The sequence below is a fragment of the Plecotus auritus genome (genome assembly GCF_963455305.1).
Source record: "Plecotus auritus genome assembly, chromosome: 7".
Lineage (NCBI taxonomy): Eukaryota > Metazoa > Chordata > Mammalia > Chiroptera > Vespertilionidae > Plecotus > Plecotus auritus.
In genome coordinates this window covers 130,239,703-130,266,912 of record NC_137774.1, presented here as the reverse complement: position 1 = coordinate 130,266,912, position 27,210 = coordinate 130,239,703, and the positions used below count along the sequence as shown (strand labels likewise).

General features: G+C 36.8%; 1 protein-coding gene across 1 annotated transcript; it reads right to left on the bottom strand.

Moving 5' to 3' along the window:
• On the bottom strand, positions 1-26,798 carry HAPLN1 (hyaluronan and proteoglycan link protein 1). The gene is made up of 4 exons (XM_080679656.1): positions 26,477-26,798; positions 10,205-10,576; positions 5,772-6,074; positions 1-3,609 (listed from the first exon to the last, which is right to left on the bottom strand). Exons 1-4 carry the CDS (start codon positions 26,574-26,576, stop codon positions 3,320-3,322), a joined length of 1,065 nt encoding a protein of 354 aa, XP_080535782.1. The 5' UTR covers positions 26,577-26,798; the 3' UTR covers positions 1-3,319.
• Positions 26,799-27,210: the final 412 nt, after the last annotated feature.

The following is a 27,210-nucleotide window of genomic DNA, read 5'->3' as shown; positions in this document are numbered from 1 at the left end:
AACACAAAATTGTCTTTTAATGTTTGTTTACCAGTTCATTGTATCTTACAGAAAATGAAAACATTATTTTTGTAATACAGATTGGTTCTTTTCCTCCGATTTGTACTCAGTAGGTATTAAATGTCTTTAAATACTGATTTTCTTTAATCAGGTGCCTTACTGACTTTTTGTATTTTTTATTTCTCTTGTTGTACATCATTGCTGCTCTGGCAGTAGTGAGCTGTGATACAGTTAACTTATCAACAAAACTGTCAGTTATCCATTGATCATTATTGATGCTGAGAACTGATAGTAATTCCCTTTTAATCCTCCCCTCCTAGTGTTCAGCTACTCCATGAGACCACCATATTCTTTGGAGCACTGAATCCAGAAGTCCAGTATGGCTGCCAGCAACCAAATTGGAATCTCCTTTGAGTCTACTTTTAATTGCCAAAATAATAAGCGACTGTATTATTGCTTAAAATAAAACTTTAACAGGTACCGGCCCCCTTCCTATGCAAAAAAATTTAAATTTACAAATACCATATTTGACTAAAAATTACTGTGCTAAAATATGGCAGCAGTCATTAAAAGATGGTTTCCAGTGTTAATGTGATTAACTTGCTTCCATTCCTATTGTCTTTTTATATGAATCCTTTCTTATTGTTTGGTTTTCAAATGTAGGTCTCCCAGTGAAACTTGTAGATAAACTTTGTTGCTTATATGGGCTACAAGTGTTAATTATGGACAAAATGATCAAAACAAGATTTCCTAACCCTGAGTCCCATCTTATTTCTCTGATACTCTTGGAACCCAAGTCTGAGGAGCAATTTCTGAATTAGCCAATGTTATACTGACTTTCTGTTCAGAAAGGTATTAGGACAGCCTTTCCTTTTTCAGTATTCTCAGTGATATATTTTGGGGAATGAAGTAGGAAAATAGACATTTGGTGGAAAAATGGAAAATGATAACATTAAAAAAACAAACCAAAAACTATTCAAGTAGAAGTCCAAAAGGGTAAGGAGATCCTCATCCTTTAGGGGAAATCAGAAGATAAAAATTCTGCCCAGCAGTATTTATTTTTTAAAGAATTTTTTTTACAAGCTTAGAAAAATGGTGTGCCATCAGTTTAGATTTTAATCAGCTAAAAGTCAGTCCAGAGTTTTTGATCAGCACCAGTTCCTATACTAGTAAGTATTCAAAAGTTAAGAAATGGTAGCTACTATGCTTAACATTATAAAGGTAGAGCTTTGCAGCAATTGACTGAACATTATATATCTTCTTCAATATAAATTTGTTCCTACTTGCATTTCCAATAAAAATCTTATAACATGGGTAATAATCATTCAAGTATGGGCTTCCACCAATGAGCTCACCCCCATAGTTGAGGTGATAGAATCACTCTTTTGGAGATAGTCCCATCTTTAAATAACATATTCATCTTATTCTAGACCATTCAGATATTTTTAATTTAAAAGTTCAAGTTCTATTTGTATCAGCAATGTTTGAGTTAAACCTCACAATCTCTTTGGATTTATATTTGTAATTTTTGCACAATTTGCATATCCAACCTAATGTAAAAATGTGCATGCATACATTGTCATCTTTTAATATTAAAGCATCTGAAAATTTCCAGCTATGCTTTTGATAAAAGAAGTGATCTACTTTTATTTACAATATTTTGTCTAGATAATGTAAGTATAGTTATGGTTTTATTGACTTCCAATTGTTCTGTATCTTCCACACATGTGACTCTACATTTAGAGAGTAAATTTATTAGAATTATTACAGAGCTTTATATGCAACCACAATCAATTCAGGAAACAGATTTATTTACTCATGTTCAAGGGAAGAAAATCTACATAAAAACATTCATGAAAGCACACCAGCTATGTCACTTGGATTATGATACTAAATCCCATTTATTAGAACTCATTGTGAAACAATGGGAAACCATAAAATGTAATTTGAATACAAATATTGGTCCCTGTGGGGTCTCAACAGTCATAAAAATATAGGAAAACAGAGCTTTATTTAAGATTGGAGCTGCTAAGCAAAAGTTGTGTTTCTGAAGCTGGTCTTACCTTTTCCCTTACAGCCCTGATGATTTTAGTGTAAACTCTATGATGACAGCTTCAGTGTTTCATTTACACCTAATGATGACCAGCAAGGAAAGTGATATCATGCACCACATTTTCTTATGGAGGAAGGTTTAGAACTACTTGGTTGATTTTTTCCCCCCACAACCACAGGCACCAGTTGGGCTTTCTAGTCTATGTACAAATAAAAAAAAAATAAGAATTTTGAAAGTTGGGTCCTTCTTTCTTGGGTTGGAAAGTGTGCAGTTATTCATTCCTTTTATGATTTAAATGTTTTAATGTAATGTAAATAAGAAGGAAGTATTAAATAGTTTAAAGTTATTTTTATAGGACAATAATATTTCATAGGCTAACATAAAATCAAGCTGCTAAATTTTACATTTTTTTCTGTCCAGCAGTTTATCTATAGAACTGCCCTGAGTAGATGCTAAATGCTGCTTAGCCAACGACCCTTAGAACTTAAATATAACTCGGTAAAGCTACTCAAAAGATAACACAATTCTTCTTAGGCATGTGTGATTTTAACTAGAGGAAGGCAGAGTTCCTCATTGGTTAAATATTATCTGCTTATTTAAATTTCATACTTCATATAAATGGGGTTATTAAGGAATTTTAACTGTGCTTTTTACTATGCATTGGAGTCCATATGAATTCTTCTTCTTCTTCTTTTTTTTTTTTTTGGTCAAAAAGGCAGGATGTTTGAAGAGTAAAATATTCTATTGTAGACTTGCAATAGGAACTTTTAGAAAAGTGTAGATTATTCCCTTGTGAGACTGAGTTTTGTGCGACCTCTCAGAATCTCACTTTATGTAAAGAAGCCGTATGTCAAATCTGCTGCTCTGACTTGGTTCTTGTGCATTTCAAAATCATACAAATGTGTAAAATTTGTGCTTGTGCTCCGGGGAACTTTCCTTTCCTTAACTAACCCTAGTAATCCTCAGATTATTGCATGCCCCGCTCATGAAAGGATGCTTTCTCGGGATGATATAGCCTGAAGGGTTTGGCTCAAAAGCCTCCTTATGTAGGACTTTCCTTAGAATTATATTAATTTATAATAACTATTGAATGATAGCTTTACAAAAACAAATTAATGAATTGATCTTTATGAAAATGACTCTTTACAGTAAGTAAAAAAGGGTTATCACAGTTTTGGTAACTTGCATGAGTTCATACGGAAAAAAAAACCAAACACCTTTCACATGTTCTTAATGACCTTAAACCTGACGTGCTCCAGGGCACGCTCAGATGTGCGCTCTGAAGCAGTAGACACCGTAGAGCTTATGCTTTTTATCTGGGAAGCCCACGAAGCGCACGGCGGCCTCGGTGGGACTGCAGCGCCTTCGTGGCCTGGAGATAGGGTAGCGGACGCTGCCGTCCTCCAGCCAGCCCGCATCGCAGCGGTCATATCCCAGAAGCTTCCAGGCAGCGAAGATCTGGCCCACTTTCGCAATCCGAGCACCATCGTGGAGACAAGCTTGCACCGCTTCATCGTAGGTCAGCTTGGTGGGGTGGATCAGGTAGTAAAAGCGGCCTGCGGAGAGGAGCAGAGAGGTCAATGGGCTGTGTGCCGCTGAGCCACGCAGGGCGGGCAGGAGCCCCGATCGGACGTGGTTTCCAGTGAAGGGGGATGTGGAGCAGTGTGGGTGGAGGCTTTGGAACCTAGGATCCTCAGTCAAATGTGCCCCTGATTCGCTCTCCATTAAATGAGTTGATTTTCTTTGCCCCTTAATCCATGTTCAGACATGCCCTTTTATAGCTTTAAAAAGGAAAAGGGAAATGACAGATGCAGTTTCTGTTCGCTAATTAGTGACTAAAAGGCCCTTCTGTGGCGCTAGGGAAGACAGAAGTCCATGCTAAAAGCAAGGGCTATTGAAATTCTGGCTGTGGCGGGACTGAACCCCAGCACAAGTTTCTGGAGAGGCAAAATTTGAATGTGAAAGGATCAAAAAACATTCCTGACATAAAAGTCTATTTTAAAAAAATCAAAGCCCTCAAGTCCTTTTCATTACAGGTATCAATAAGACATTCTTCTTCTTCAAAGAGTACAGTATGAAAATGCAAAAAAAATATATATACAGGAAGTCACTTGCCATAAATAATACTGGCTCAGAATGTGGACCTAGTCTGTTCACTCCCTAGCAGAGGGTGAATTTATTTATTTTTTTCAACTTCATTCTGTGGGAGCCTGATCCCTAAGTGTTATTTTATTTCACAAGAAAGAGCAAGTTAGTCTCACCCACTTATTGAATAGTGTTAATGACTGAGATTCCTTCAATATGTATAAAATACATAAAATATGACACCAACTGACTGAAGTGACATATGCCAATTGAAGATTTTCTCAGACTTCATTTCAGGTAGAATATAATCACTCTCTTGTCTGATTATACACTGTAATGTAATATCTCCCTGCCCTTCATTAAATATAGATTATTGACGTATAAATGAATGCTTGCCAATTCTTTCTAGACTAAGATGATGTGGTTCTGAGAGAGAGTGGAGGTCACTGGAACATTAGCTACTAGCGTTAGTTCTATCATCTACACCAGAGGTTGGCAAACTACAACAGGAGTCAAATGAGGTTTCATTAGAACATAACCACACCCCTCCATTTAATAGTGCCTATGGCTGCTTTTGAGTTACTATACACAAAGCTACATTGATTGAGTAGTTTAAAAAGAGGCCAGAAGGCCCACAAAGCAAAAAAATATTTACTATTAGCCCCATACAGAAAGTTTGTTGATCCCTGATTCCTTGCAATTTTTTCCAAAGCATGTCACCACGGAATTTATAAACCAATGAAGGGGTCAGAGTTTACTTCATGGGTGTGTGGCCTGTGTAGTGGCACATGGCCTCATGATTGGCTTACTGCCTTGCTGTCACCATCTTAAAATTCTCAATAATTTTTGATCAAGGAACCAACATTTTCACCCCCACATTATGTGGCTGTGTCTAGAGATGGAGCAAGAAAAGGCCGGGAGTGATATTGAATACAAGGAATCAGTCATCAACACGGAGGCAACCTGGATTTCTTTTCTTCTGCTTTCACCGGCAATGTTATTTCTACTTATTCCTTTTGCAAAGTTCTCTTCATCCTGAGCTTTGTTGATCATTTATGAATATACTGACATTGTAATTTAGTGAAGGAGAACATGACACAGAAGCCACCCCTACTTCCACTTGGAATGCTATTTCCTTGGGAGGGCACATGGTAGCAGCAGCATCCTTGCAATAAGAAACAGACCCTAGATAACATCATAGCTTAAACTACCCTACACAATAAGAGAGGAATACGCTAATTATCCATTACGCCATGAGGCATAATGAGCGACTGCGTAACAACTGGATCACAGACGGATCTGCAGGAGGGTGGGGCAGCGAACTACAAGCGGGTGGCGGAGAGCTACAGGAGTGGCTGCAGCGACCTACTGGCGCACAGATTCGTGTGCAGGGCTACTAGTTTCATAATAACAGACACAACAAAACCTAAGAATAGTGGAAGTCTACACTTTTGCTTGACTTCTGTGGATTAAAAAAAAATAGGACATCAAAGAACTTATATCTTTTCAAACTGGAGCAATACTTCAAAGCTTTCATCTTTTTAAGTAGATAAGAGTGAAAGTCAAGTGCAGCCTCAGAGTACCTATTAGTCTACGGTATAGGGAAGAAGGCAGTACAGTTAATATTTTTTACCATTGAAGTTGGATGTAAAGCAGAACACATCGTATCTGCTTTTCTCTTTATCCCAAAACCCGTAGTTCCTGACACCAGGCACGGTGTTCTGGCCGCCGCAGGGCTCCCTGGGCTTGGTGATGGGGTATTGCACGGAGCCATCGCTGAGCCAGCCAGCATTGCACCAGTCCAGCCCACCCCGCCAGGCATCATACAGCTGGTCGAAGGAGGCAATCACAGCATCCTGGTCCAGACAAGCCTGCTGTGCTTCATGAAAATTGAGATTATAGCGCCCCAGTCGTGGAAAGTAAGGGAATACCACACCTGTCCAAAGGAGAAAGCATGGAGTTATTAGTGGAACCAGAGTAACAGGTAGAGGCAAATCACACTTTACTGGGAAAAAAAACACACACATGATAGAGTCTCCATAAGATGAAGTAGTAGTTTTTGGACAACTTACAATGGTTTCTCATGGTCCCTCTCCCCTTCAAACAGCCTATCAGCTCTGAGTATGTCCCAGGGTGCTTTTTGGTTTGATAACTTCAGTGATTTATCTCTTTTGCTAAGAGTTCAACTCAAGCCTTAAAATTCTCCTTTCTGAAATTTTTCACCTGCAGATTATATTTTCCAAATAGCTCTCCTTGAGAATTTACCATCTGCTACTGGTTACTACCTAAAGGTGTATTCCTGAGCTCCCTTTGTTTTGGAAAAAAATCAATATTGAATATAAGCATGGTCGGGGATGTAGAAATAGTGCTGAAAGAGAAGGTATTTATCAAAATTCACAATGTTTTTTTCTTAGTAATTATTCTTATATAATTACTAATTGATTTAATATTGTATTTTAAATGCAAAAACTAACATCAGTTACTCAAATGTAGATATATAATTTGTTTTACACGTGCTCCTATAAACTTCCAGATAAGTAACTTTCACTTAGAAGGCTTCTGATTTGGAGACACCCAAAAGTGAAATCCTTTGCATATCTAACAAAAATCTAATTAAACAGTCTTATTTTCATCTTAATGAAGGAGTTCTTTACTAGGAAAAACACCTCCATAATAAGCATCATAGCTCTCTTATTTGTTTCAATTTTTACTATAGCCCTTCATCACCCCCCTCCCGCCCCCATCCTATACAAGGTGGGTACAGAATAGACATCTGTTGATTCAGTTAATGCCAAAGAATTAAGTTAAATATTTGAAAGGGCAAAACCCTTAGCAAATGTAAATGGTGTGACTTGGCACTTGGCTTTGCCTGGGAAGATACAATGGTTTTCCAAAAGCTTTTTTTTTTTTTCAGTCAAATAATCATGAGAGGTGATTGAGCTGTCTTACAACTTGCTGCACAATTACTTTGAAAGACAAGGATTACATATGAAAGCAAAGTTGTACCCTTTGCTGGACTTTAAGAAGGACCACTGCATCAAAATGTCTCCCCCATAGTTGCTAAAAGATAATTCATTTAGTGTGATTGTTCAAGTCCTTGCCTTGGCTTTTTAGAATATAATTAGAAATAATTAATATTTTATCATGTGGAATATAAAACATTGTCCCACTGATAGTAATTTGGTGAATTATATCACATGAGCTATTTTTTATGAGACTGCAGACCCTACTGAAGATGAATGTGCAATTCACTAAGAGTGTAACCAGTACAGAGGAAATGTTTTCTTTTATAAGTTGTCCTGGAAGACTCCACAGAAATTTCAATAGCCTGGATCAAGTCGCGTCTGACGAAGGGTTCTGCAGGGCACGTTTGTCCCTCTGGGGCAGTCCAGCTGGCACTGTCCACTGCAGGCAAAGATCCAGGAAGGCTTCCCAATCTCATCCTGCCTTCTCAGGTTCTTGGCTGAGGGATCTGTAAGCTGAACCAGAGCCAAAATGAAGGAGGAAAAGACTCTCTGGGTTGCCACTGCCCCCTGCAGTGATGATGGAAGGGAAGGCTGGAGGTGGCTCTCCCTAAGAAGAGCCATGCCCAGGCATCTGGTAAGAACCTAATTAGCACCCTAGAGGAAGGGCCACAGTGCTCCCTGTCCCCTTGTGCCTTACATCTTCTTTCCTCAGCAACCCCAGGAATGCTGCTATAAAATACTTAACTTATCCAGTAGAGATTTCTTTAGCAGCTGAACATCAAGTGAGAGAAAATCTCAAAGTCTCTCAATGTGGAGAGAGGAAAAAATTATATGGCTTGAATTCCATTTCTCATATGGCTCAAGATGGTAACAGTGGAGAATGTAGAGTATTTTAATTTAAAATAATTTAAAAAACCATGACAATATTTTGGGTTTAAATTTACTGTAGTATATTTAGTGGACTTTCATGGGTGTTAAGAAAAAATTTTTCTTTAGTAATTAGTCCTTGATGAATCACTGAATGTTACTGAAATAATATTGATTCAGTTCCAAATCCAGTGTAACATATTTTTATTTGAGTTTCTTTCAAATTTAACATAATTTCAAGCAAGCATTTCTTAAAGTAAAAATGAAATTCTATCTTAAAATTTTACTATTTTTCAATTATAAGAATAAATGATCAACTTATTATTTTATTAACTTAAAAGATATAGTACATTATAGTTAATGTTTAATGATGCTGGAAAGAACACATTTCTAGTACATCAAAGTTACTGTCTGTGTTTTACTCAGCCAACACTTTAAAAGCTTCAGTGTGTCATACACATTTAGTGCATACATTTAAACACTCAGATGTTTCTTACAAGCCAGGGCATTTCTGAAACTACATGTTTGTTAGTATTTATTTATTTATTTATTTATTTATTTTACTTCCAGCTTGTTTAGATTTCTACATCTACGACTATGATTACGGAAACCTTCTTGACTCTGGGAAGATGTGCAATTCCTACAGCTGAATTATGGAGCAAATGGTGATTGTTTTTATCCAGCACTTATAAAAAGTTAAACTTTCATGGGTATGAAGAAAAAGGGTGTATACCTATTTTACAAGTATAATTATTTTATACTTATATGTCAAGATATAACAAAAAGCTCTTTACTTTTCCATAGAGGTCTGGTATGCATCACTACAAAGGGGATTAATAAGAATGATACATCACATGGAAATGAATAATATCAAATGATGTGAGTAGTTTCATCAGTCCAAATATGTTTTGAAAATACATTCTTTAAGATTTATAATTACACAGTTCAATTCATCCTAGTTGTTGGCAAATATCAATTTGTTAGACATGTGAAAGGTTTTCATACCATGGTACATGTAGAAACTAAAGTAAATTTCAATAACTCCATAAAGTAAATATATTTAGTAATAAAAAGGCAGAGACCAGGCAGCATAGTTTTACCTTCCTCCATGCCTCTCACAGTGCCTAGTAGTGCTGTGTACATACGTAAAATTATTTTTCTATTTCTGAAAGTCCTCAGATTATATTTTTGTGTATTTGGGCTCGATTTCACCAATGTTCATGGATATTAATTTGAATTAATAAAAACTGAAAGCACAAGGTGGCATTCGATCAGGAGCCAAGAACTACAACAAAGAGAGACAACTAGATCATAAAAATGCACTTTACTGCATCATGTAATTTATTAGGTAAGTAAAGCTAATAATTCTCCATACATGTGATGGGGTCCTAAGGGCTTCAGAGGTTAGATCTTCAGTGATGTGCTAGTGGACCAAACACATACTTTCCCCAAAGGCACCAATCCATCCTAGGATGCGAAAGGAGCTTCTAACAAGCACACACTTACAGTTTATGTGCATACACAAAGAAGTTATTCAATCAATGCAGCCAAAACTTATCCTCCAGTGGAAAGAAACTCTGGAATTCATGAACATAAGAAGTTTTGAGATACGTGAGAAACCATGGAAAAGAGTTTCCCTGCTGGTGGGGCATTTAGAGTGTGTGTGGCCTTTGGGCAGAGGGGACACAGGATGATGACAAGGACACTTTTTATTATTTAGCTTTATATACATTTTTGTTTTTGAATCTACTGAATGTATTATATGTATAAAATTTTACCTTATTGTTAAATTAAGTTTTCACAGTTACTTTACAGAATACAATTGCATGTACTTCAGTTAGTAGATGTCCTTCACAAAACTGGTCATTATTTTGAAACTAAGATAATTTTAGAAGTATAATAAAAAAGTATCAAATCTGAATTTCTTAATAATTATGTAATGAGATTTAAATTTTGAATAGCATAAAGCAGTTTCTGAACATTATTAATTCAGTTATACTGCACATTGTTCTATGTGCAAATGGCTTCAATTTTGCACATAACCACTGTGTGTACATTTCAAATATGAAAGTTGGAATCATAGACAAACTATAAAATGCAAAAGAATTGAAAAATATTTTATGAATGGACTTTTGGTTTCTCACATCATCATTGTGGTAACCACTGGTCATGAAAAAGAAAGAGTAATGATTAATTATAATTTCTAAGTTTGACATGATTTATAGATACTTACCCTGTAAATCTAATGATACCACAGCAGTATCATCTTCTAATCCTTCAATCACCTCACACTTATATTTCCCATAATCCTCCAGGGTGAGGTCTGTGATCACCAGGGAAGCATCGTTATCACTGCCTCCTTTCAGAAACACTCTCCCCTGGTAGCCTCCGTAGGCTTTCTTGTGGTATCCCATGGAAACAAAAACATCCACTTCCTTGAGGTAATCTGAAGTTAGCTTGGTCCACTTAATTCGGATTTTGTGGGTTCCTGAGCCAAATGCCGTAGGGTCTCGAAAAAATTTACATGGCAGTGTAACATTGCCACCTCTATGTGAGAACACCTTGGCTTGTTCTGCTTCCACAAGTAGATGGGGGCCATTTTCTGCTGTAATTAAAAAAAGAAAGAAAAGAACAATTAATATGCTTTCAGACATTTTTATGAAATGAAATATGCTACCTATACAGGGTATCTGATGAACAGCAACATTGGGTGATAAGCTTCTTTGCATTGTTGAACAATAGTCTCTTTGAACCACCTAGAAAGGTACCTCTGATAGTTAGAGGGCATAAAGTAGCTATGTCTTTTAAACCATTGAAAAAAGGAAAAATGTGCACTATAATCACTAAGAAATACTGGTTATAAAGCTCCATAGTCATCTGAAGTTTGGTGATTTCAAAATAAATTTTATTTTTTTACATTTAAATATAAAAATGTAGAAACAAGATGAAATGACAAAGTACCATGGCTATTTCATCAATATAAACCAAAAATTTTGTAGCAAACTTTTCTCTTCATAGGTGAGCTATCTAATACAATAAATCTGTATTGTATTTATGGAAAAAGTATAAAACAACATGATTAACTTTTATTATACTTCTGGCCAAAGAACTTAGAATAGCCTCACATATGGCCTCTATTCAAATATATACCCAGGATTAAAATGCCATTCTGGAGCATTTTAAGCAGCATGTACATATTTTATTTTCACAAAAGGTATTTTTAGCAAAGGCTTTATAAAACCTCCAGATTTTGAAATATATTCCTCAAAACTTGAATTTTAAAAGTGTATCCAAAGTTATACTTATTTTCTGATTAACCAAATAATTACTTCTTTATTCCCTTAAATCTCCTTCTGCTCCATCTCTCTTTGTTTCCTGCTATTTCTTACTTAACAGTTATCTTATCACATCCACATTTCATTTCCTTGCCCTTTTGCTTTCCTCATCCCTCCTCCAAGGACTTTATTGCCTTCCAGAGAGTACTGCAGAGTTCTAAGCTTGCCAAGTCAGCAGGCCTGCGGTTCTCCAGAGAGCCGGCTGTTATTTTCAGATCTTGGCTTTCTCTGGGGTTTCCCCTGGTTAGCTCATTGTGCTTCTGACCTTGACAAGGTCTCTTGAGGATGTGCAAGATGTGAAAATGAGAAAGTGATATAAGAACTCCTGGAAACACAAAGCTTCTCATCTATACACAGCTTTCAAAGACTGCCAAAACTGCCTTTCATGTAGCCCTTCCTGCCTTAGGCAGGTAGGTACTGAGTAACTTTTGGCCATGAATCATTTAAGATACACAAGATACCATGAAGAGTAGCCACTCATCTCCAGGCAGATCTCAAATGTATTCAATGGCATGCATAGGATTCAGATTTTAAAATATAAAAGTGTACAAAAATAGATACAATGGTTTTATTTTTATCATATAGCAAACAGAATTATGTAATATTGAAAAATAAACATAATTTCATGTATAAATCAGCCACAATCCTCAGAAACTGAAAATCCATCAATAATCTCACTTTGAATAGATTAAAAAAAGAAGAGAGAGAATACTTGCTTAATTTAAATGAATCAGATCATTAAGCATTTCCTTTAGATTCTATTTTTATCTTATTATTTTAGGACCACAGATTTATAAGAGATGAAAGGTAAATCTATCCCACTCTATCCTACATATAATTTTCCCCCTACAATATCCCCAATGATTGCATCCAAGTTCTACCTGAATCTCTCTCAAATTTTCTTTCTGGGAAGAGGAAAAAAAAAGCTGTTGACTAAGTTTGCTTAGTTATGTCTGAGGGCCACAGGGAACATCTTCCCAAACCCTTGGGAGAACACTTGGGAGTTGGGCCTTCTCCTGCAGGGACTTGAGTTTAGACATGACACACAGCTACAAGAGGTTGCCATTTCCGCCCTGGTGGGTGTGGCTCAATTGATTGAACATCATCCTGTGCACTGAGAGGTCACTGGTTCAATTCTGGATCAGAGCACATGCCTGGGTTGCGGGCTCTATCCTCAGTAGGGGGCGTGTAGGAGAAAGCAGATAGATGTTTCTCTAATCAGTGTTTTCTCTCTCTCCCTCTCCCTTTCTCAATAAAAATATATTTTAAAAAAGAGGTTGTAGTTTCATGATTCCTCTAAGCTTTGTAAAGTCAACACTAATGCCCAAATGCGCTGGGATAGGGGTATTACAGTAGTTAGGCACAGGGCTTTAATGTGAGAAAGACCTTGTTCTAGCTTCATCTCCTTAATTTACTGGGTTTGTAGCCTTGAGCACGTTCTGCAACCTCTAAACCCCAATTTTACTGTATGTGAATTAGGGACAGTAATATCTACCATGTAGTAGACACCTAAAGCACTTAAAATAATGGCTGACCCAAAGTGTCCACTCACTGCTAACTGTTCCTACTGCATATCTTTTCCACAATATTTCTCAAATCTGACACTGCCTGATACTGAGAATAATTTTGGCATATATTAACCTATATTGTAATTTACTTACACATTTTTGATCCATGTGGAGTAAAAAATATACAAAATACCACCTGCATTATACAGGAAACTTGGAAATTATTGTGTGGTTTAGCATAATCATAAGGTGTTCCAGAATGAATACAAGATCTGAGTGTTTTATAAATTAAAGAGTTAAAGCAAAGATCAAACTCTCGTGCAAAGGACGGAGACTTCTAATTTTTTTTTCTGTGGTTAACTGTAAATCATCTTGTAGTATTTTAGAAGTATAAGCTTCTGATTTTTTTAGGCACTGTTTATTTTACTCCAGCACTGTGAGTAGATGATGACTTGGTGCTATAATATTGAGAACTGAGCAGACACCAACAATCCACTGGCTTTCCACAAAACAATGTTTCTAACCAGCCAGAGTGTACAATTTCTACCATTTTTATTTTTATCTTTTGGAGGGCTAGGTGTTGAGGTAATAGATGCCAGAAATCTCTGACTGAAATTCAAAGAACCCCAAGAAAGATGTGTAAACTGTAACACATTGAGTAACTGAGAGCCATGTTCATTAACCTAAACTCCTGACTTCACCTGTTGAGAATGTCATATTTTGTTAGTTTGCTTGTTCTTAGAAGATCCACAGTGCAAATTATAGAGCATTGAAGGTGGATGGGGAGTGGCCTGTTGCAGAACAGGTGAGATACAGGCATGACCACTGGCCAGTGAGTCAGGAGCTCTGGGTTCCATTGCAGGCTCTACCAGGATTTAGCTATTTGAGTGACAGATCTATGTCATGAGGACATTGAGTTTAAGATTCTTATCAGGCTTGCTATGGCAAGCTGTCATGATAGTGATCAGCCAGGAAACACATTCAGCTGGAGAGGAAGAGGGAAGGCACAAAGAGCAGGAAGGGGACTGAGTGCTGATGACAAACTTTGCACTGTCTTGCCTAGAGGAAGTCTTGAATCTGATCATTGAATGCAAAAACCTGGACCACTTAAATTTATGTTTAAATCAAAACTGTTTGATCAATATGAAGTTGCAGAGCAAATATAATGTAAAAGATAAAAATAAACCTTGATAATCAGAATGAGTATTGCTTGTTTTCCTTTTTTTTAACAACAATATATAATAAATATAACAAAACTAGGAAGCTTACATGTGCTTATTTGGGGGTTTCTATTTTTCTTAAGTTCTATTTGTAAGTTACATAAGTTTCCTATTTCTATTAGTGAGTTTCAATGACACTGACTTGAAAGTTTTGATGCCCTTCAAAGACCACAGTTGTCTCCAGGGGAAACAGCAGGACCTCGTTAAACAGAGGACGCCGTTCAGTTTCACCAAATTATAAAAGCAGTGGCATGACCAAAGGACTGATCTTCGTATTGCTTTATAATTTAGGTGAAGTCTTTCAAATAGAAAAAAACAACAACAAGCAGCTGCAGAAAAACAATTTAGAAATATGGTATTGGGCTATTTATTGTTCTCAGTTTTATTATAAACATAATCTCTCTTTTTTTGTTTTTGGCCATTCATTGCCAAAAAATGCAAAGGTAACAGAAAGAGGAGAAGGTGCTACAGATCAAAGTTTTCTTTTCAAAATAAATTATGGATTTGGAAATAACCCATCTTGATTGGTTACTTTCTCACTGGTGTATAGATGAAGTAGCCTACAGATTGTTGGACTTCCTAGACCAGTGGTCGGCAAACTGCGGCTCGCGAGCCACATGCGGCTCTTTGGCCCCTTGAGTGTGGCTCTTCCACAAAATACCACGGCCTGGGTGAGTCTATTTTGAAGAAGTGGCATTAGAAGAAGTTTAAGTTTAAAAAATTTGGCTCTCAAAGGAAATTTCAATCCTTGTACTGTTGATATTTGGCTCTGTTGACTAATGAGTTTTGCCGACCACTGTCCTAGACCAATAAAATGTAAAAGAGAAAAACAAAAAATTGGGGAATATAATATGGCTGAATAAGGTACTAAACTAGGACTTTAAAAATACCCCCCTCTACCACCATCATCTGAATTTTTTATTGTGGAAAAATATACATAGCATTTGCCATTTTAAGCATTTTAAAGTGTACATTTCAATGGCATTAATTACTTTCACCACGTTGTGCAACTACCCCCACTACCTATTTCCAAACCTTTTCATCAGACCAGAGAGAAAGCTAATTCCTCCCTGATATTCCAAACTGGGAGGCAGAGACTCAACTGTCAGCTTCATAATGAGTCATTTGAAAAAACTGCACAGGTTTTAAAAACAGTTCCTTATTTTCGTGACATCTGTTATCACTGTGGTGGGTTTGGATGTGTAAGACTAACACTTTGGAAGCTGTTACTTTCATTAGGCTGGCCAAAGCTGCCGAGGATAAGCAGCCAGAATGGATTTGTATCCTAACTGCTGCGCTTGCCACAGTCTACTGAAAACAATCCCTCGGCCTCCCTCTCCATGCCTTGTTCACATTGTTCCTCTCACAGTATCATAATGCCAGGCACGCGCTAGTGTCTGTGACTGAAATCGACCAGTGTGCCTAGAGCTTGTGCTTCGCTGTAGCATTAGACATGGACACCTACTATTGCTTTATGCAATTACTAGTAGCTAGCTCTCAAAAATTAAATATAGGTATTAAGTACAATATATAAGCAGAATGACTAATTTAGACATTGGTCTCTCATTGTACCTTACACATTACATTTGAGTAGGTAAGTAGATAAGAAGACAATATGGAGTATCTTACTCATTAAACTTCAACAGTTTATAATTATTTTGTTTCCCTCAGATTGGAATGAATCTAATTTTTCCTAAAGTTGCTCACCTGGAGTGAGAAGCTCCCATCATTTTGCTATAATTCTGATGTGTCTGGTCAGCTTTGCACTGGAAATTTTTATGCGTCCTCTTTCTGGTCCTAGCTTTGCCCAACCCCTACCTCCATCCAGCCTTTACTGTCCTTTTGTGTGTGTGTCTTTTTGTTTTTGCTTTTCTAAAAAAATATATTTTTATTGATTTCAAAGAGGAAGGGAGAGGGAAAGAGAGATAGAAACATCAATAAAGAGAGAGAATCATTGGCCACCTCCTATATGCCCCCAACTGGGATCGAGCCCCCAACCTGGGCATGTGCCCTGACCGGGAATCTAGCCATGACCTCCTGTTTCATAGGTTGACACTCAACCACTGAGCCAACTGGCTGGGCTTTACTGTCCTTTTGGAGAGCTCATTACTTTTAATTTGTCAGAGACAGAGCTTTAGGTTCTTCCCCAGCTATTCCTGAATGCAAAGGACTCTGAGGCGCTCTGGGACTCAGTGCTTCAGGAAGGGCTGACCTGAAGGGGGCAGGAGAGGAGCTTTAATGAGGATCCAATTTGCCCTCTGCCCTCAACTACTTGACTCGAGTTTGAGACCTTCTTGGATTTGTCCTTAGCCTATCTTTGCTTTCATCGGAAGTTCAAACTCTGCCCTAAGAATATGTGGTGCTCCCACCATTTGTATTAAAAAAAAAAAGTATATCTGCACAAACTCTATCTGAAAGAATTTACCAGAAACTAATAACCTCGGTAGCCTATAGAAAAGTGAGGTAAATGTCTCCTTGGAGCAAGCTTGTCAAATTCGAAGGCTAACACGGGCCAAATAAACTAGGCATGTGGCCCGTGGGCTGCAAATTTGACATGCTTGCCTTAGAGGAATCTTGGGAGAGTTTCACAGTATATACTTGCACATTTTTGAAATTGTGAACCATGTGAATGTATCACCTATGCACAAACTAAATGAAAATGCTATGAAAAGAAATTAAATAGTTGAGGGAATTTAACAAACAAACAAACAAACAAACCTTATCCAAGTATCTCTAGAAAAGATACTTAAGAAGCTGGTGACAAAATTGCTATATATTGTCATTATTGAAGGAGTATATATTTGCAGAAGACCTATTGATCTGTTAATACAATGCTATCTTTAAATATGTCTTTAAAACCTGAAAAATTTATCTCAGATTCCATGTTCCTTAAAGATGCCATTGCCAAATGTCCTCGCTGTTGTCTAGTTTTGAACTATAAAGGAAAAGCCCAATGCTGAAAATGGGATAAGTGAAGTTTGCTCTTTGCTGGAAAGTGCTCACTGATGTTTTCACCATCTGTGACCTTGCCTTTGGTCTCACAGTAAGAATTTACTTCTCTCCTCCACCCCACCCCCTACCCCTACCTTCTCTCTAACCATGGTAGAGTCTTTGTGCCCTGCTGTCTCCCTTCAATCTATAGCCAACCAAATTGCCTAGAATTGTTTTTACAACTTTTTTAAGTGGCATACGTCCTTTCGGTCAAGACCTTCATCATATGACCTGATGTGCCATGAAGCATCCTCTTAGGTATTGACCATATCCATCTTCCTTCCTTGCATTAAGCTAAATTGTTTCTCTAGTGGGAAATTACCCAACACCAAGATATAGTATTGTTTTGGATGATGGTGACCACAAATGTATACCATGTTATTATTATATCCAAGTTTCAGAGTAAAAAATAAGGATAAATGCTATCACTATTTTAAAGCCTAGAGGTTGATCTATGGCAATATTAAAAAAAATTCAGGAATAGTGAAATTTTTTCTCCTCAAAGGATATTTTAGACAAACCTTTGCAATATAAATGTGACAAAAGGTGAGCTTCTCTGCTTGAAATGTGCATCAAGAGTCTCCCTCCCTCCCAATAGCTCTTGAGGGTCAATTGAACACAGTTTAATAAAAATCACTGTGCTGAGATACAAACTTGAAACTCTGTTAATATCCTGAAAAAAATTTTTTTCTTAATTCTCTTTTTATACCAGAAGTAGGATAAGTGAGTTTAGCTCTGTTTGCTGATTAAGTTCTATGTGAGTTTTTATCTTTTCACATTCATTATTATTTCATCTGTTTTTTAACAGTGAGTGCTTATTGGTTAAGTAAATACTCTATGCCCCTTACATTGTGTCACTTAACTTCTCTGTGCCTCAGTTTCCTCATCAGCAAAATACAGTTAAGCCACCTTCTTCCCAGGATCCCAGTGAGAGTTACATGAGGTCATATGTTGAGAACTTCCTCCTGCCTGGTGTACCGTGAGGCCCAGAAAAGCTGGCTCTAACTAACAAATTGTCACTGAGTGTCCAAAGTGTGGCAGGTGTGCAACAGCTTCTACCTCCACGTGGCCTTCTTTACCTGTGCCCTTTCAGAGACACTTCCTAGAAGCTACTGGTTCTGAGAAAGCCACATCTTATCAACGCTTGATGATTCCCTAAATACATTGGTTCTCACCAGGACAAGAGTGCATTTCAGGGCCACCAACTAAGAAGCCTTTACAAGAAATCTATCTGAATCTATATAATCCAACTTCTTTATGCCGCCTCTTGAGTTTCCTTGGGGGTTCCAGATAGTCATCATTGGGGGGTAGGGGTGGAATGTGTTTACACAGCTGCCACCCCACCCCTGCCTCATTTCTCTAATTCCTCTGAAGAATCACCATGGTGACCTGTAGGAAAAATTTCTCCCAGGTCCAAGACCAAGATCTTTTTAAAATAGTGATTTGATTTCTTTTGGAACATAATTATATTAATTGAATGGAATAAAGTGGGGGCCGATTTACCCACCGCTTTACTTAAAAGGTTCTAAGAAAATGGAGATGGAGGCTGTATGGCTCCTGTGCGAGAGGAGCACAAGAGCTGGCCTGCCTGAGCTTGAATCTCAGCTTCACTGCATAATAACCGTGTACCTGCGGCAAGTGACTGAACCTGTCTCAACTTCAGTGAAGACAGACACCTTTATCCAGTGTTGTGGGGAGGACTGAATGAGATGACTTAGGTGATGTACTTTCCATTGTGCATCACACTGTAATGTAAGTATATTAATATTATTGCCACGGCTATGTCCAGCACAACTTGTCCCAGAACTAGAGACAATCTTAGTGTTTTTGTCAACTCAGAGTTGTTTGTTTTGGTTAATAATTTTCAGAATTTACATTGATCCATGTTATCAAAGGTTTATGGATAAAGAAATAGATTTAATTCTTATTATTTTAGACTTAGAATAAGCAAATTGGGTTAGCATGGCTATAAATAGATTAAGGAATGCATTACAGGAAAATAAATTGGAAAATTAAATTTGAACATTTCACTAACATGGCAAATAACATTCTTAATATAAACATACTTTGCAGGATTTTAACTATACTGGAGGCTTGTTTCCAAAGGTATGGGGAAACCAAAACATTAGCATGAGTCATTCTTCTTCATTAAGTTGTAATTAACCACACAGCCCTTAATTATTGGAAATGTCTTCATGTGGTAGAAGGGTGGATCTCAAATCTACTTGTCTCCACTCAGACCACTTCCACTTTGTGGTGAAGTATAAGGCCAAGCTATCTGTAATTTGCAGAAAGGACACTGTTGGTTTTATACACTGATATAGTTAATGTCTTCACTTACTATAAAATATATCAAAATAATACTGTCAGAGAGTCAATCCTGGAGGCAAAGGGATCTTGTGATTCTTTATTTAATAAACAATCATGAATTGATGGCATTCAATGTGCTGAGTATTAAATTTAGTGCTCAAATAAAATGAAAGGTAATTCAAACACAAATGTCCAGGTGGGCAAGGCTGAGGGAGTGGAGAGAGCACCACAGTCCTGAGGACAGCAGGGAGTGGGAAGGACCTGCCCATTCTAATGCATGAACTGGCTCCCACTGATGTTGTCCAATGGGAATGCAGGATGAAAGACAGCGCATCTTTGAATTTTTCAACAGACAAAAGAAGTACAGGTTTTAATGTTTAAAAAAATCCCCTATTTTAAAATGTATGCAACTAACTTAGACTTTGGAAAAAATTATATGAGGAAAAATGGCCACACATCAGTGATGAGGATTCTGACTTGGAGAACATTTGCATGTGGGAACCTACGCACCCTCCTTTTGCTCACCTGTTGCTGCTGTGGGTCTCCAGATCTCAGACTAGGGTCATTGCCTGGCCTCTATCTGCATTTCCTTCTTCCCCAGGTGATCTTGTCTAGTCTCATGGCTATAAATACCACTTATGTGCTAACGATTCCAAACTTTCTAGTAGTACATTTTTCCTGAACATAAAACTTAGTAAATCCAACTGCCTGTTGGTCATAAATTGCATGTCCAATAGATAACTTGAGTTCCCCCTCCTTTGCCCAAATCTGTTCTCCCAATCTTCCTCAACTTAGTTTATGCCCAGCAGCAACTTAGTGAAATTATATATCAATCTATAATCATTTAATTCCTTGATTTTTCTATTTATAACCATTGTGTATGTGTATATAGGTATAACTATATGTGTATATATCTAGTGTAGCAGCTATATAGTTGAAGAAAGATATTACCATGTTTGACTTATATCCATAATTTAAAGATACTGCTTTTTTGAATGCTTCTGTTTAAGGTAATAGCATGTAATATTATCTTCTCTCTGTAGAATTCCATAATTTTCCTTAAAGCAGTTATCATAGTCAGTAGTTTTAAATACACAGAAATGTCTGTCTCTCACTAAACTATAAGCTCAAAGAAGACAAAGCCATGTGTTCTGTTTATCATTTCATCCCCAATGGCCATGTATAAAAGGTGCTTCCTCTAGACTGAATGTTTATTCCCCTCCCTCCACCACTAGCAAACTCATTTGTTGAAATCTGATCCCCAATGTGAAGACATTTGAAGGTGGGGCCTTTGGGAGATGGTTAGTTCCTGAGGGTGGAGCCCTTGGAAATGGGATTAGTACCCTTATAGAAGAGACGTGGGAGAGATCCCTTGTCCCCCTCAGTGATTTGAGGACACAGAGAAAAAAATGACAATCTATGAACTAGGGAGCAAGCTTTCACCAGATACTGGATCTGCCAGCACCATATTTTTTGGAGTTCCCAGCCTCCAAAACTGTGAAAAATAAATTTCTGTTGTTTATTAGTCACTCAGTATATGGTATTTTGCTGCAACAGCATGAATAAGTGTATAAATGTATGTGTGCAGTATGTGAGTATTTTTACATATGTACATAAGTGCCTATATGTACATTTTTCTTCTGAACTCCTTTATTATATTTGTATGGTGATATTCTTAGTTTGACCAAATGATAAGCCTGTATTCAATGTAGTAAGTTTTTCTGACATTTTTGGTTTCATGTCCCATAGTAAAAGAGATTTTAGAATTAGTTATCTAATATGATGTTGCTAATTCTTATGAATTCATGATGAAATTCTGATACTGTATGACTAATATTTTCTAGATAGAATTATTAACACTGTATACATTTATCTAAATGCCATTTGGAAAATATACTTGATATTTGTGAATTTTGCATTTGTGGCTGCAAATAGCATACTCTGTCTTAAAAAGACAAAATGAATTAATTTAACTTTTCATAATAGACTCATAGAATCCAAATGAGTTTTAAGTGGAAGAGAGAAAATTAAGCTGGAGTAGCACTTATCTACATCTCCCATTAAACTTTGGCTCAGTGGATGGCTTGTGATCAGACATTGTTAAATTCACTCCACTTCTTTTGATCCACTCTGCACCACCAGATCCCGACTCTGCAGATATTATATAAGGAACAAGATAGCACTGCAGTGACCAAGTATAAAATGACTTCTCTTCAGAGCTGCATGCACACATTAGAAAGATTGCTGTGTCCTGCCTCTGATGGACCCTCATGGAGCGTAAGATGCTGTGTGCAGTGTGGGAGCCATGCATACGACCAATTGCCCAATCTCATAATCCTCTTCTTCATCTGCTGCCTCTCATTCTATGAACTCAAACTACTTCCCTGACATTTGGAAAGACTGACTAGAACTTAATTAGGAATAATACCTGGATCTTGGTCCCAGATTTATTCAATAAACATGTACTGACCACCTACTATGTGCCAGGTACTGATTTAGGTGACTTGGATACATTAGACATCTCTGTCCTTGTGAAGCTGAACTTGAGATGGACACAAATTATTATGTAAAATAGTTAAAGTCATTAGCCAGTGCTACAGAGAAAAGAAAAAGATGTGAGAGAGATTGGGGTCCATAAGAGAAGGAGATTGCAATAGTCAGGGAAAATTCATTGAGAAGGTGAGAAATGAGCCCATACTTGAAGAGGGGAAAGGATTAGCCAAAAGACACTGTTCCTCATTAGCCATGCTACCTGGGACAAGACATATAAAATCTCTGGGTCTTGATTTCTTTATTTGTACAATGGGATATTGATCTAGATATCATATATTGAAGACATCTTAAGTCCTTAAATTCTCTAAACTATGGTTTAGCTTTTATCCACATTATAATGAAAGCAGTCATCTAGTTAATGTTCATTAAGCCTACACAATATGTCATTGCACTGCTAAATGCCATGGATGTCACAGGATTTAAGAAATGCTTATTATGATAATGTTAATTTAGATGTATTCCATTACACTCATCCATTTATTCAACAAACATATACATATTAAGCACCTACTATGTGCCAGGCACAACTACACAGTTGTGGTGTTAAAAATCTGACCATCTGATGGGGAAAGGGAGCTATTTTAAGAAAAAAGAAATCCATGCTAAGCAGGGACAGAGGAGTAATTTGAGATACACAGGATAAAGGAGCCAACCCCCTGGATGGGGAATGTCCACTTCTGCCAAGGATTCTAGATATACATTATTTTTCTACCCAGAGAGATAAACTTCTGACAATTCTTCCCATAAAAACTATTACTCTTTTATCTTTTGAGAAAGTGACAGTACATTTTACTTATTAAATAGAGGGCAACAATTTTACTCTTGTTATTTTTAAACTATTTTTAAAATTATAAAAGAACAACATTTAGCTTATCTGCGTTCACCTAATAAGTCTATTAAAGGAAAATTACTTAAGTTTGAAAAGCTTCTGTGTTTACAAGGGAAGTAAAAGGACCGGATAATATGTAATACTATTGGGGGAAATGTTAATCTGTGAAACTAAAGAGGACAAAGAAGGCAACTTATAAAACGTTTACTTCATTAGAACTAAGGTTCTGTTAACAAATAAGTTTGAAAAGCCTGAGCTTTCCCACCAGCCTCTGTGCCTCCTGTTCCATGTCAGTGAGGAAGTAACAAACATGGTAATGATAATAACCGCCATCTATTGAGAGTTTATTGTGTACCAGGCTCAATAGTAAGCACTTATCCAGATATTATTCAAATATTACCTAATTTAATTCTTACAAAGCCCTACAGAATACACGGTGATTATGCCCAATTTTATAGATGAGGGGAAGGAAACTTGAAGAAATTAATTATCCAGTATCTAAAGTCAGTAAGTGGCATTGGGGGAAAAACTCTCGAACTTGCAGAAGACTGCACTTGACCACCAGAGGAAGGAAGCATTGGCTCTCTGACCTGAATATGGTCCAGCAGTTTTGCATTCACTATTTTGCATTTTACATTGTTTAATGGGCAAATGGTCATATGATTTCTCTGGTGTCTATGTAAATGTCTCCTTAAAAACTGTTTAAAAACGTATATTCTTTATCTTTGAACGTCTACTGGTAATTAAAAGTATACAGAAAGAGTTTTTGGACCTCATCCAAGTATTTATTTAAAGGACACTTTTGTGTGATTTGGTACTCCATATAAAATTCTTCCTGATGGTCTCAAGTTTCAAAGGAGTTAGAAGCTGTTTGACTAGGCATATCAGGAAACGAGGGATGTAATCCATTAGTTGAAAGTGTTGTAGAGACAGTATTAGCAGCAGCTATCTCTTCCTGTAGCTATATTTTAAGAAATTATTATCTTCTACATTGGGAACTACATTAGCAGACTCCATGGACAAGTAAAGCTTGCTTTCTTGTGTAACCAAACAGCTTCAATAAACAGAGTTAAAAGGCATGAATGAGTATATATGCATTTTTATCAAAGGCTGTGTCTTTCTTTGTGGGAAACTGGGAGAGTTTCCTTTTTCATAACCAGACACATGCTTTTCATCAGAAACACTGCACAGGGTTCTATACTTGCATTTTCTTTCCTGGTAATTCCACTTTTTTTTTTTTTTTAAAGAAAAAGCCAGATTAAATGTTTTTGTTCCCATGTATCTATAGACTCTCGCATAACAAATTTGGAAGGAAGCCTTCAAAAAATGATTAGGTAACTCTTATGCCTGAGACTCAAGAACATATTATCAAAGTGTTGAACATCTTCATCAAAGCAACTTAGGAGAATTTGGGAATAGTGTGCATACTGCCCTGGTGTCATTTGGGCCTGGGAATACAAACATAGAAATTTAATGAAAATTGGGAGATAGAAAAGGTGTTTTTGCAGTAATGAGAATTCAAAACAATTTCCTATCACTGAAAGGAGCCCATTCTGCTTATCAGTACAATTCAGGAATTTGAAAGCCAGATTTACTAACTTAGTCATATGACTACAAAAGTCTTATAAAATTTTATGAGGGTTTAAGCTCCTTTAAATTCCTTTTGGGCCAAGTTTGACAAATAAAAGTGTAAATATGAGAAACTACTACAGTTTGACAAATAAGAGTTTAAATATGAGAAACTACTATAGTTTGACAAATAAGAGTTTAAATATGAGAAACTAGTATTTCAAGTAAGGAATGCAGATTATCTGCTGTAATGATTCTCTCGTGTGCTATACATTTTATTTTTGCATTGTAAATGACAACCGAAATTATGTCAGGACACTTGGAGGTGTTTCTCTGGAGGACTGAAGATATGAATGTTCAACCTAAACGCTATCATAAAGGAAAAAGACAACTTTTTTATTAGATGAAAAATAACAAGAACAGGTATTTGGAGCAATTTTAAAATAAATTAAGATGTATGGACATAGCATCATAATCCTGATTCAAATTACATTTCAGTATAGGTTTCTACAAGCAAAAGGTAGGCTGTCTAGTTTTATTACTTGAAAGCTATGAGAAACTTTCTAAGAATATGAATTTACAATTAAAGTGAACTATCAAGTTATTTTTTTTAAAAAAATGAGTAGTGTATGCAATAATCTGGATAATTCTGATACCTCATGTCAGAAATTCCTTTGCACTAAATTCCAGCAGAGTATATGGGATGGAAAGGCTGGGGCCACAGAAGTTTACCTCACTGACAAAACTCAAGTCTAATTTAAAGGCTCCCCAGGAGTAATTTTAAAAATGTTAATACATTCCCAAAATAATATTTTCATACTCTGAGTGCCCTTTAGACTAAATGGTTTGTACATAGTTCATAATATAACAGATATCTGTCTAATAATAACTTGAAACCACAGCTAAAGTTAATTTTACATCAGCTTTAAACCTGCTATTGTTAATCATGACTCAGTATTAAACTTTTGGCTGAACTGAATTCTGTGACTAGATGTGAAAAAGATGTTGTTCCTCATCAGAAATCTCTCTGTGTAAATATAGCGTCTGGGAAACAGCTTTGATTCCTCTACTGTATACATTAGAAAACAGCTGAGTCAGCAGCTTGCATAGTAAGATTTATGATTATATAATTCCTTTTCACAGTCCAGTGAAAAACATAAAGCTGTTGGAAGCAAAAAGAACTGAAAGAGATATGTCTAAAACAGCAAGCTATTGTCAAATTCAGAACTCTATTTGTGTAGTCATAATATGTACAGGAAAATACTTCTAGCCAGACTTACACTATCATTTGACCTTCACAACTCATACTTTGCAACAATGGATGCAATTTTCTGAGACTACACTTTTGACCTTGAAGATATAATTTGATGTTTTATGTCTCTTAGCAAACTTATAATGCTTCTGGTCCCCAAACTGAGTTCATCTAAAATTAATGTCATCATATGTTTAAACTGTTAAATCCTGTCATTCTTCTTTTAATTATTCAGCATACAAGGGCAAAGAGAGAAGCGGCAGCTCCTTTAGAACTATCTTTTCCTTATTGCATAAGTGTCTTAGCTTTCTGAGGGCAGGATGTCCCTCATCTGAAGCTGGGACTGAGGAAATAGCTGCATTGTACTGCAGCCCCACATCTTGCTACAGCTCTAAGGCTGAGGATTCAGCTGAGCTGAACAGAAACATGCAGAGGCAATATACTGGTCAATCGGAGCTTAATATTCACCAAAGGAGATTATAATGGGGTGAGTTACTTTCTCCTGAGGCTTAGCTTGTCTGACTTTCATTTTCACATTGTTTTTCCTAATGCTTACTCTAGCAGCATGACCTTACATCGTAAGTTTTACTTCCTATTTCTCTCCCCATCCCCCATCCCTTTTGCCTTGCACTGAAATAAACTTTATGTCCTCTGTTCTACTTATAAGAAAGATAGCAACTGTACTAAAAAGCCTGGAACAATTACATCAATTCCCTGTAGTTGGACATTCATAAGCCATCCCAATTTAATTGTCCCCAATTCTTAACTCCACTGTAATGCTCTCGCATTCAAAAGCCAGGGAGCATGTTCACCAATTAGCAGAAAGGAAAAGAAAAAGTCAGTGCAGCAGAACTAATGAAGAAACACAAACCCAGCATCTCAACTCTAAGTAACTTGAAATTCGTTTGACGTTCGTAAGAGAACCTGTGTTTTCTTACCTTGGATGTGAATAACTCTGCCATGATCTAGAGTGTAGTTGTCTGAAGGATGATCAGCCCAGCAGATAGAAATCAGCACCAGAAGAAGTAGGCTCTTCATCTTTACAGCCCCAAGAATCTTCTTCACTGTGAGAGCATCACACACAAATGCTTGTGAGATTTGGAGCCTTTGGAGTGTTGCACTGCACAACTTATTGCCGCCTTATCATCACAGAATGGGTCTGTAAAAATGTTTAACCCGATCTGTTCAGAAAGTTTCTGTAGCTGTCTTTGGGAGCTGAAGACTGCAGCTTTGAACAATTTCAGTTTCCCTCATGTAGCCAGAGTCCAAATAGTGTTTAACTCTATCTTTGCAGAATTGTAAAATTTAAGACAGTGTAGTTTTGATAGTAGAGTGCTATAGCAAGTTACAGAGTTATGTGGCAAGGGTATAACAGGCTTTAAGAAAAAGCTGTTTAAACCTCTGAATTGGAAGTATACGTTAATAAAACAATTTTATACATATCTGGATATTTATCACTGAATGTTAAACCAGGAGAAATAGAGAATATTTACATGAAACTAGACATCATTCATTTCCCATGGGCTTCCTAAGCAGGTTAGATTTGCTTGTTCTAAATGGAAAAGAGGACCAAAAAAACCCTGATTAAGCAGAAGCAGCACTTTTGTTACAGATTCAGTTACCATCTTAAACACTGCTTGGGTCTAGGGTGACTAGATGAAATTTATGGACA

Bases quoted from the DNA above. Each gene is read 5' to 3' on its own strand.
- HAPLN1 (XM_080679656.1), bottom strand. From the start codon at position 26,576: ATGAAGAGCCTACTTCTTCTGGTGCTGATTTCTATCTGCTGGGCTGAT. The intron at 6,075-10,204 runs GTAAGTATCTAT...TCCTTTGGACAG, and splicing joins GGTATCATTAGATTTACAGG to GTGTGGTATTCCCTTACTTT. The intron at 3,610-5,771 runs GTAAAAAATATT...TCCTCTCCGCAG, and splicing joins CTTTACATCCAACTTCAATG to GCCGCTTTTACTACCTGATC.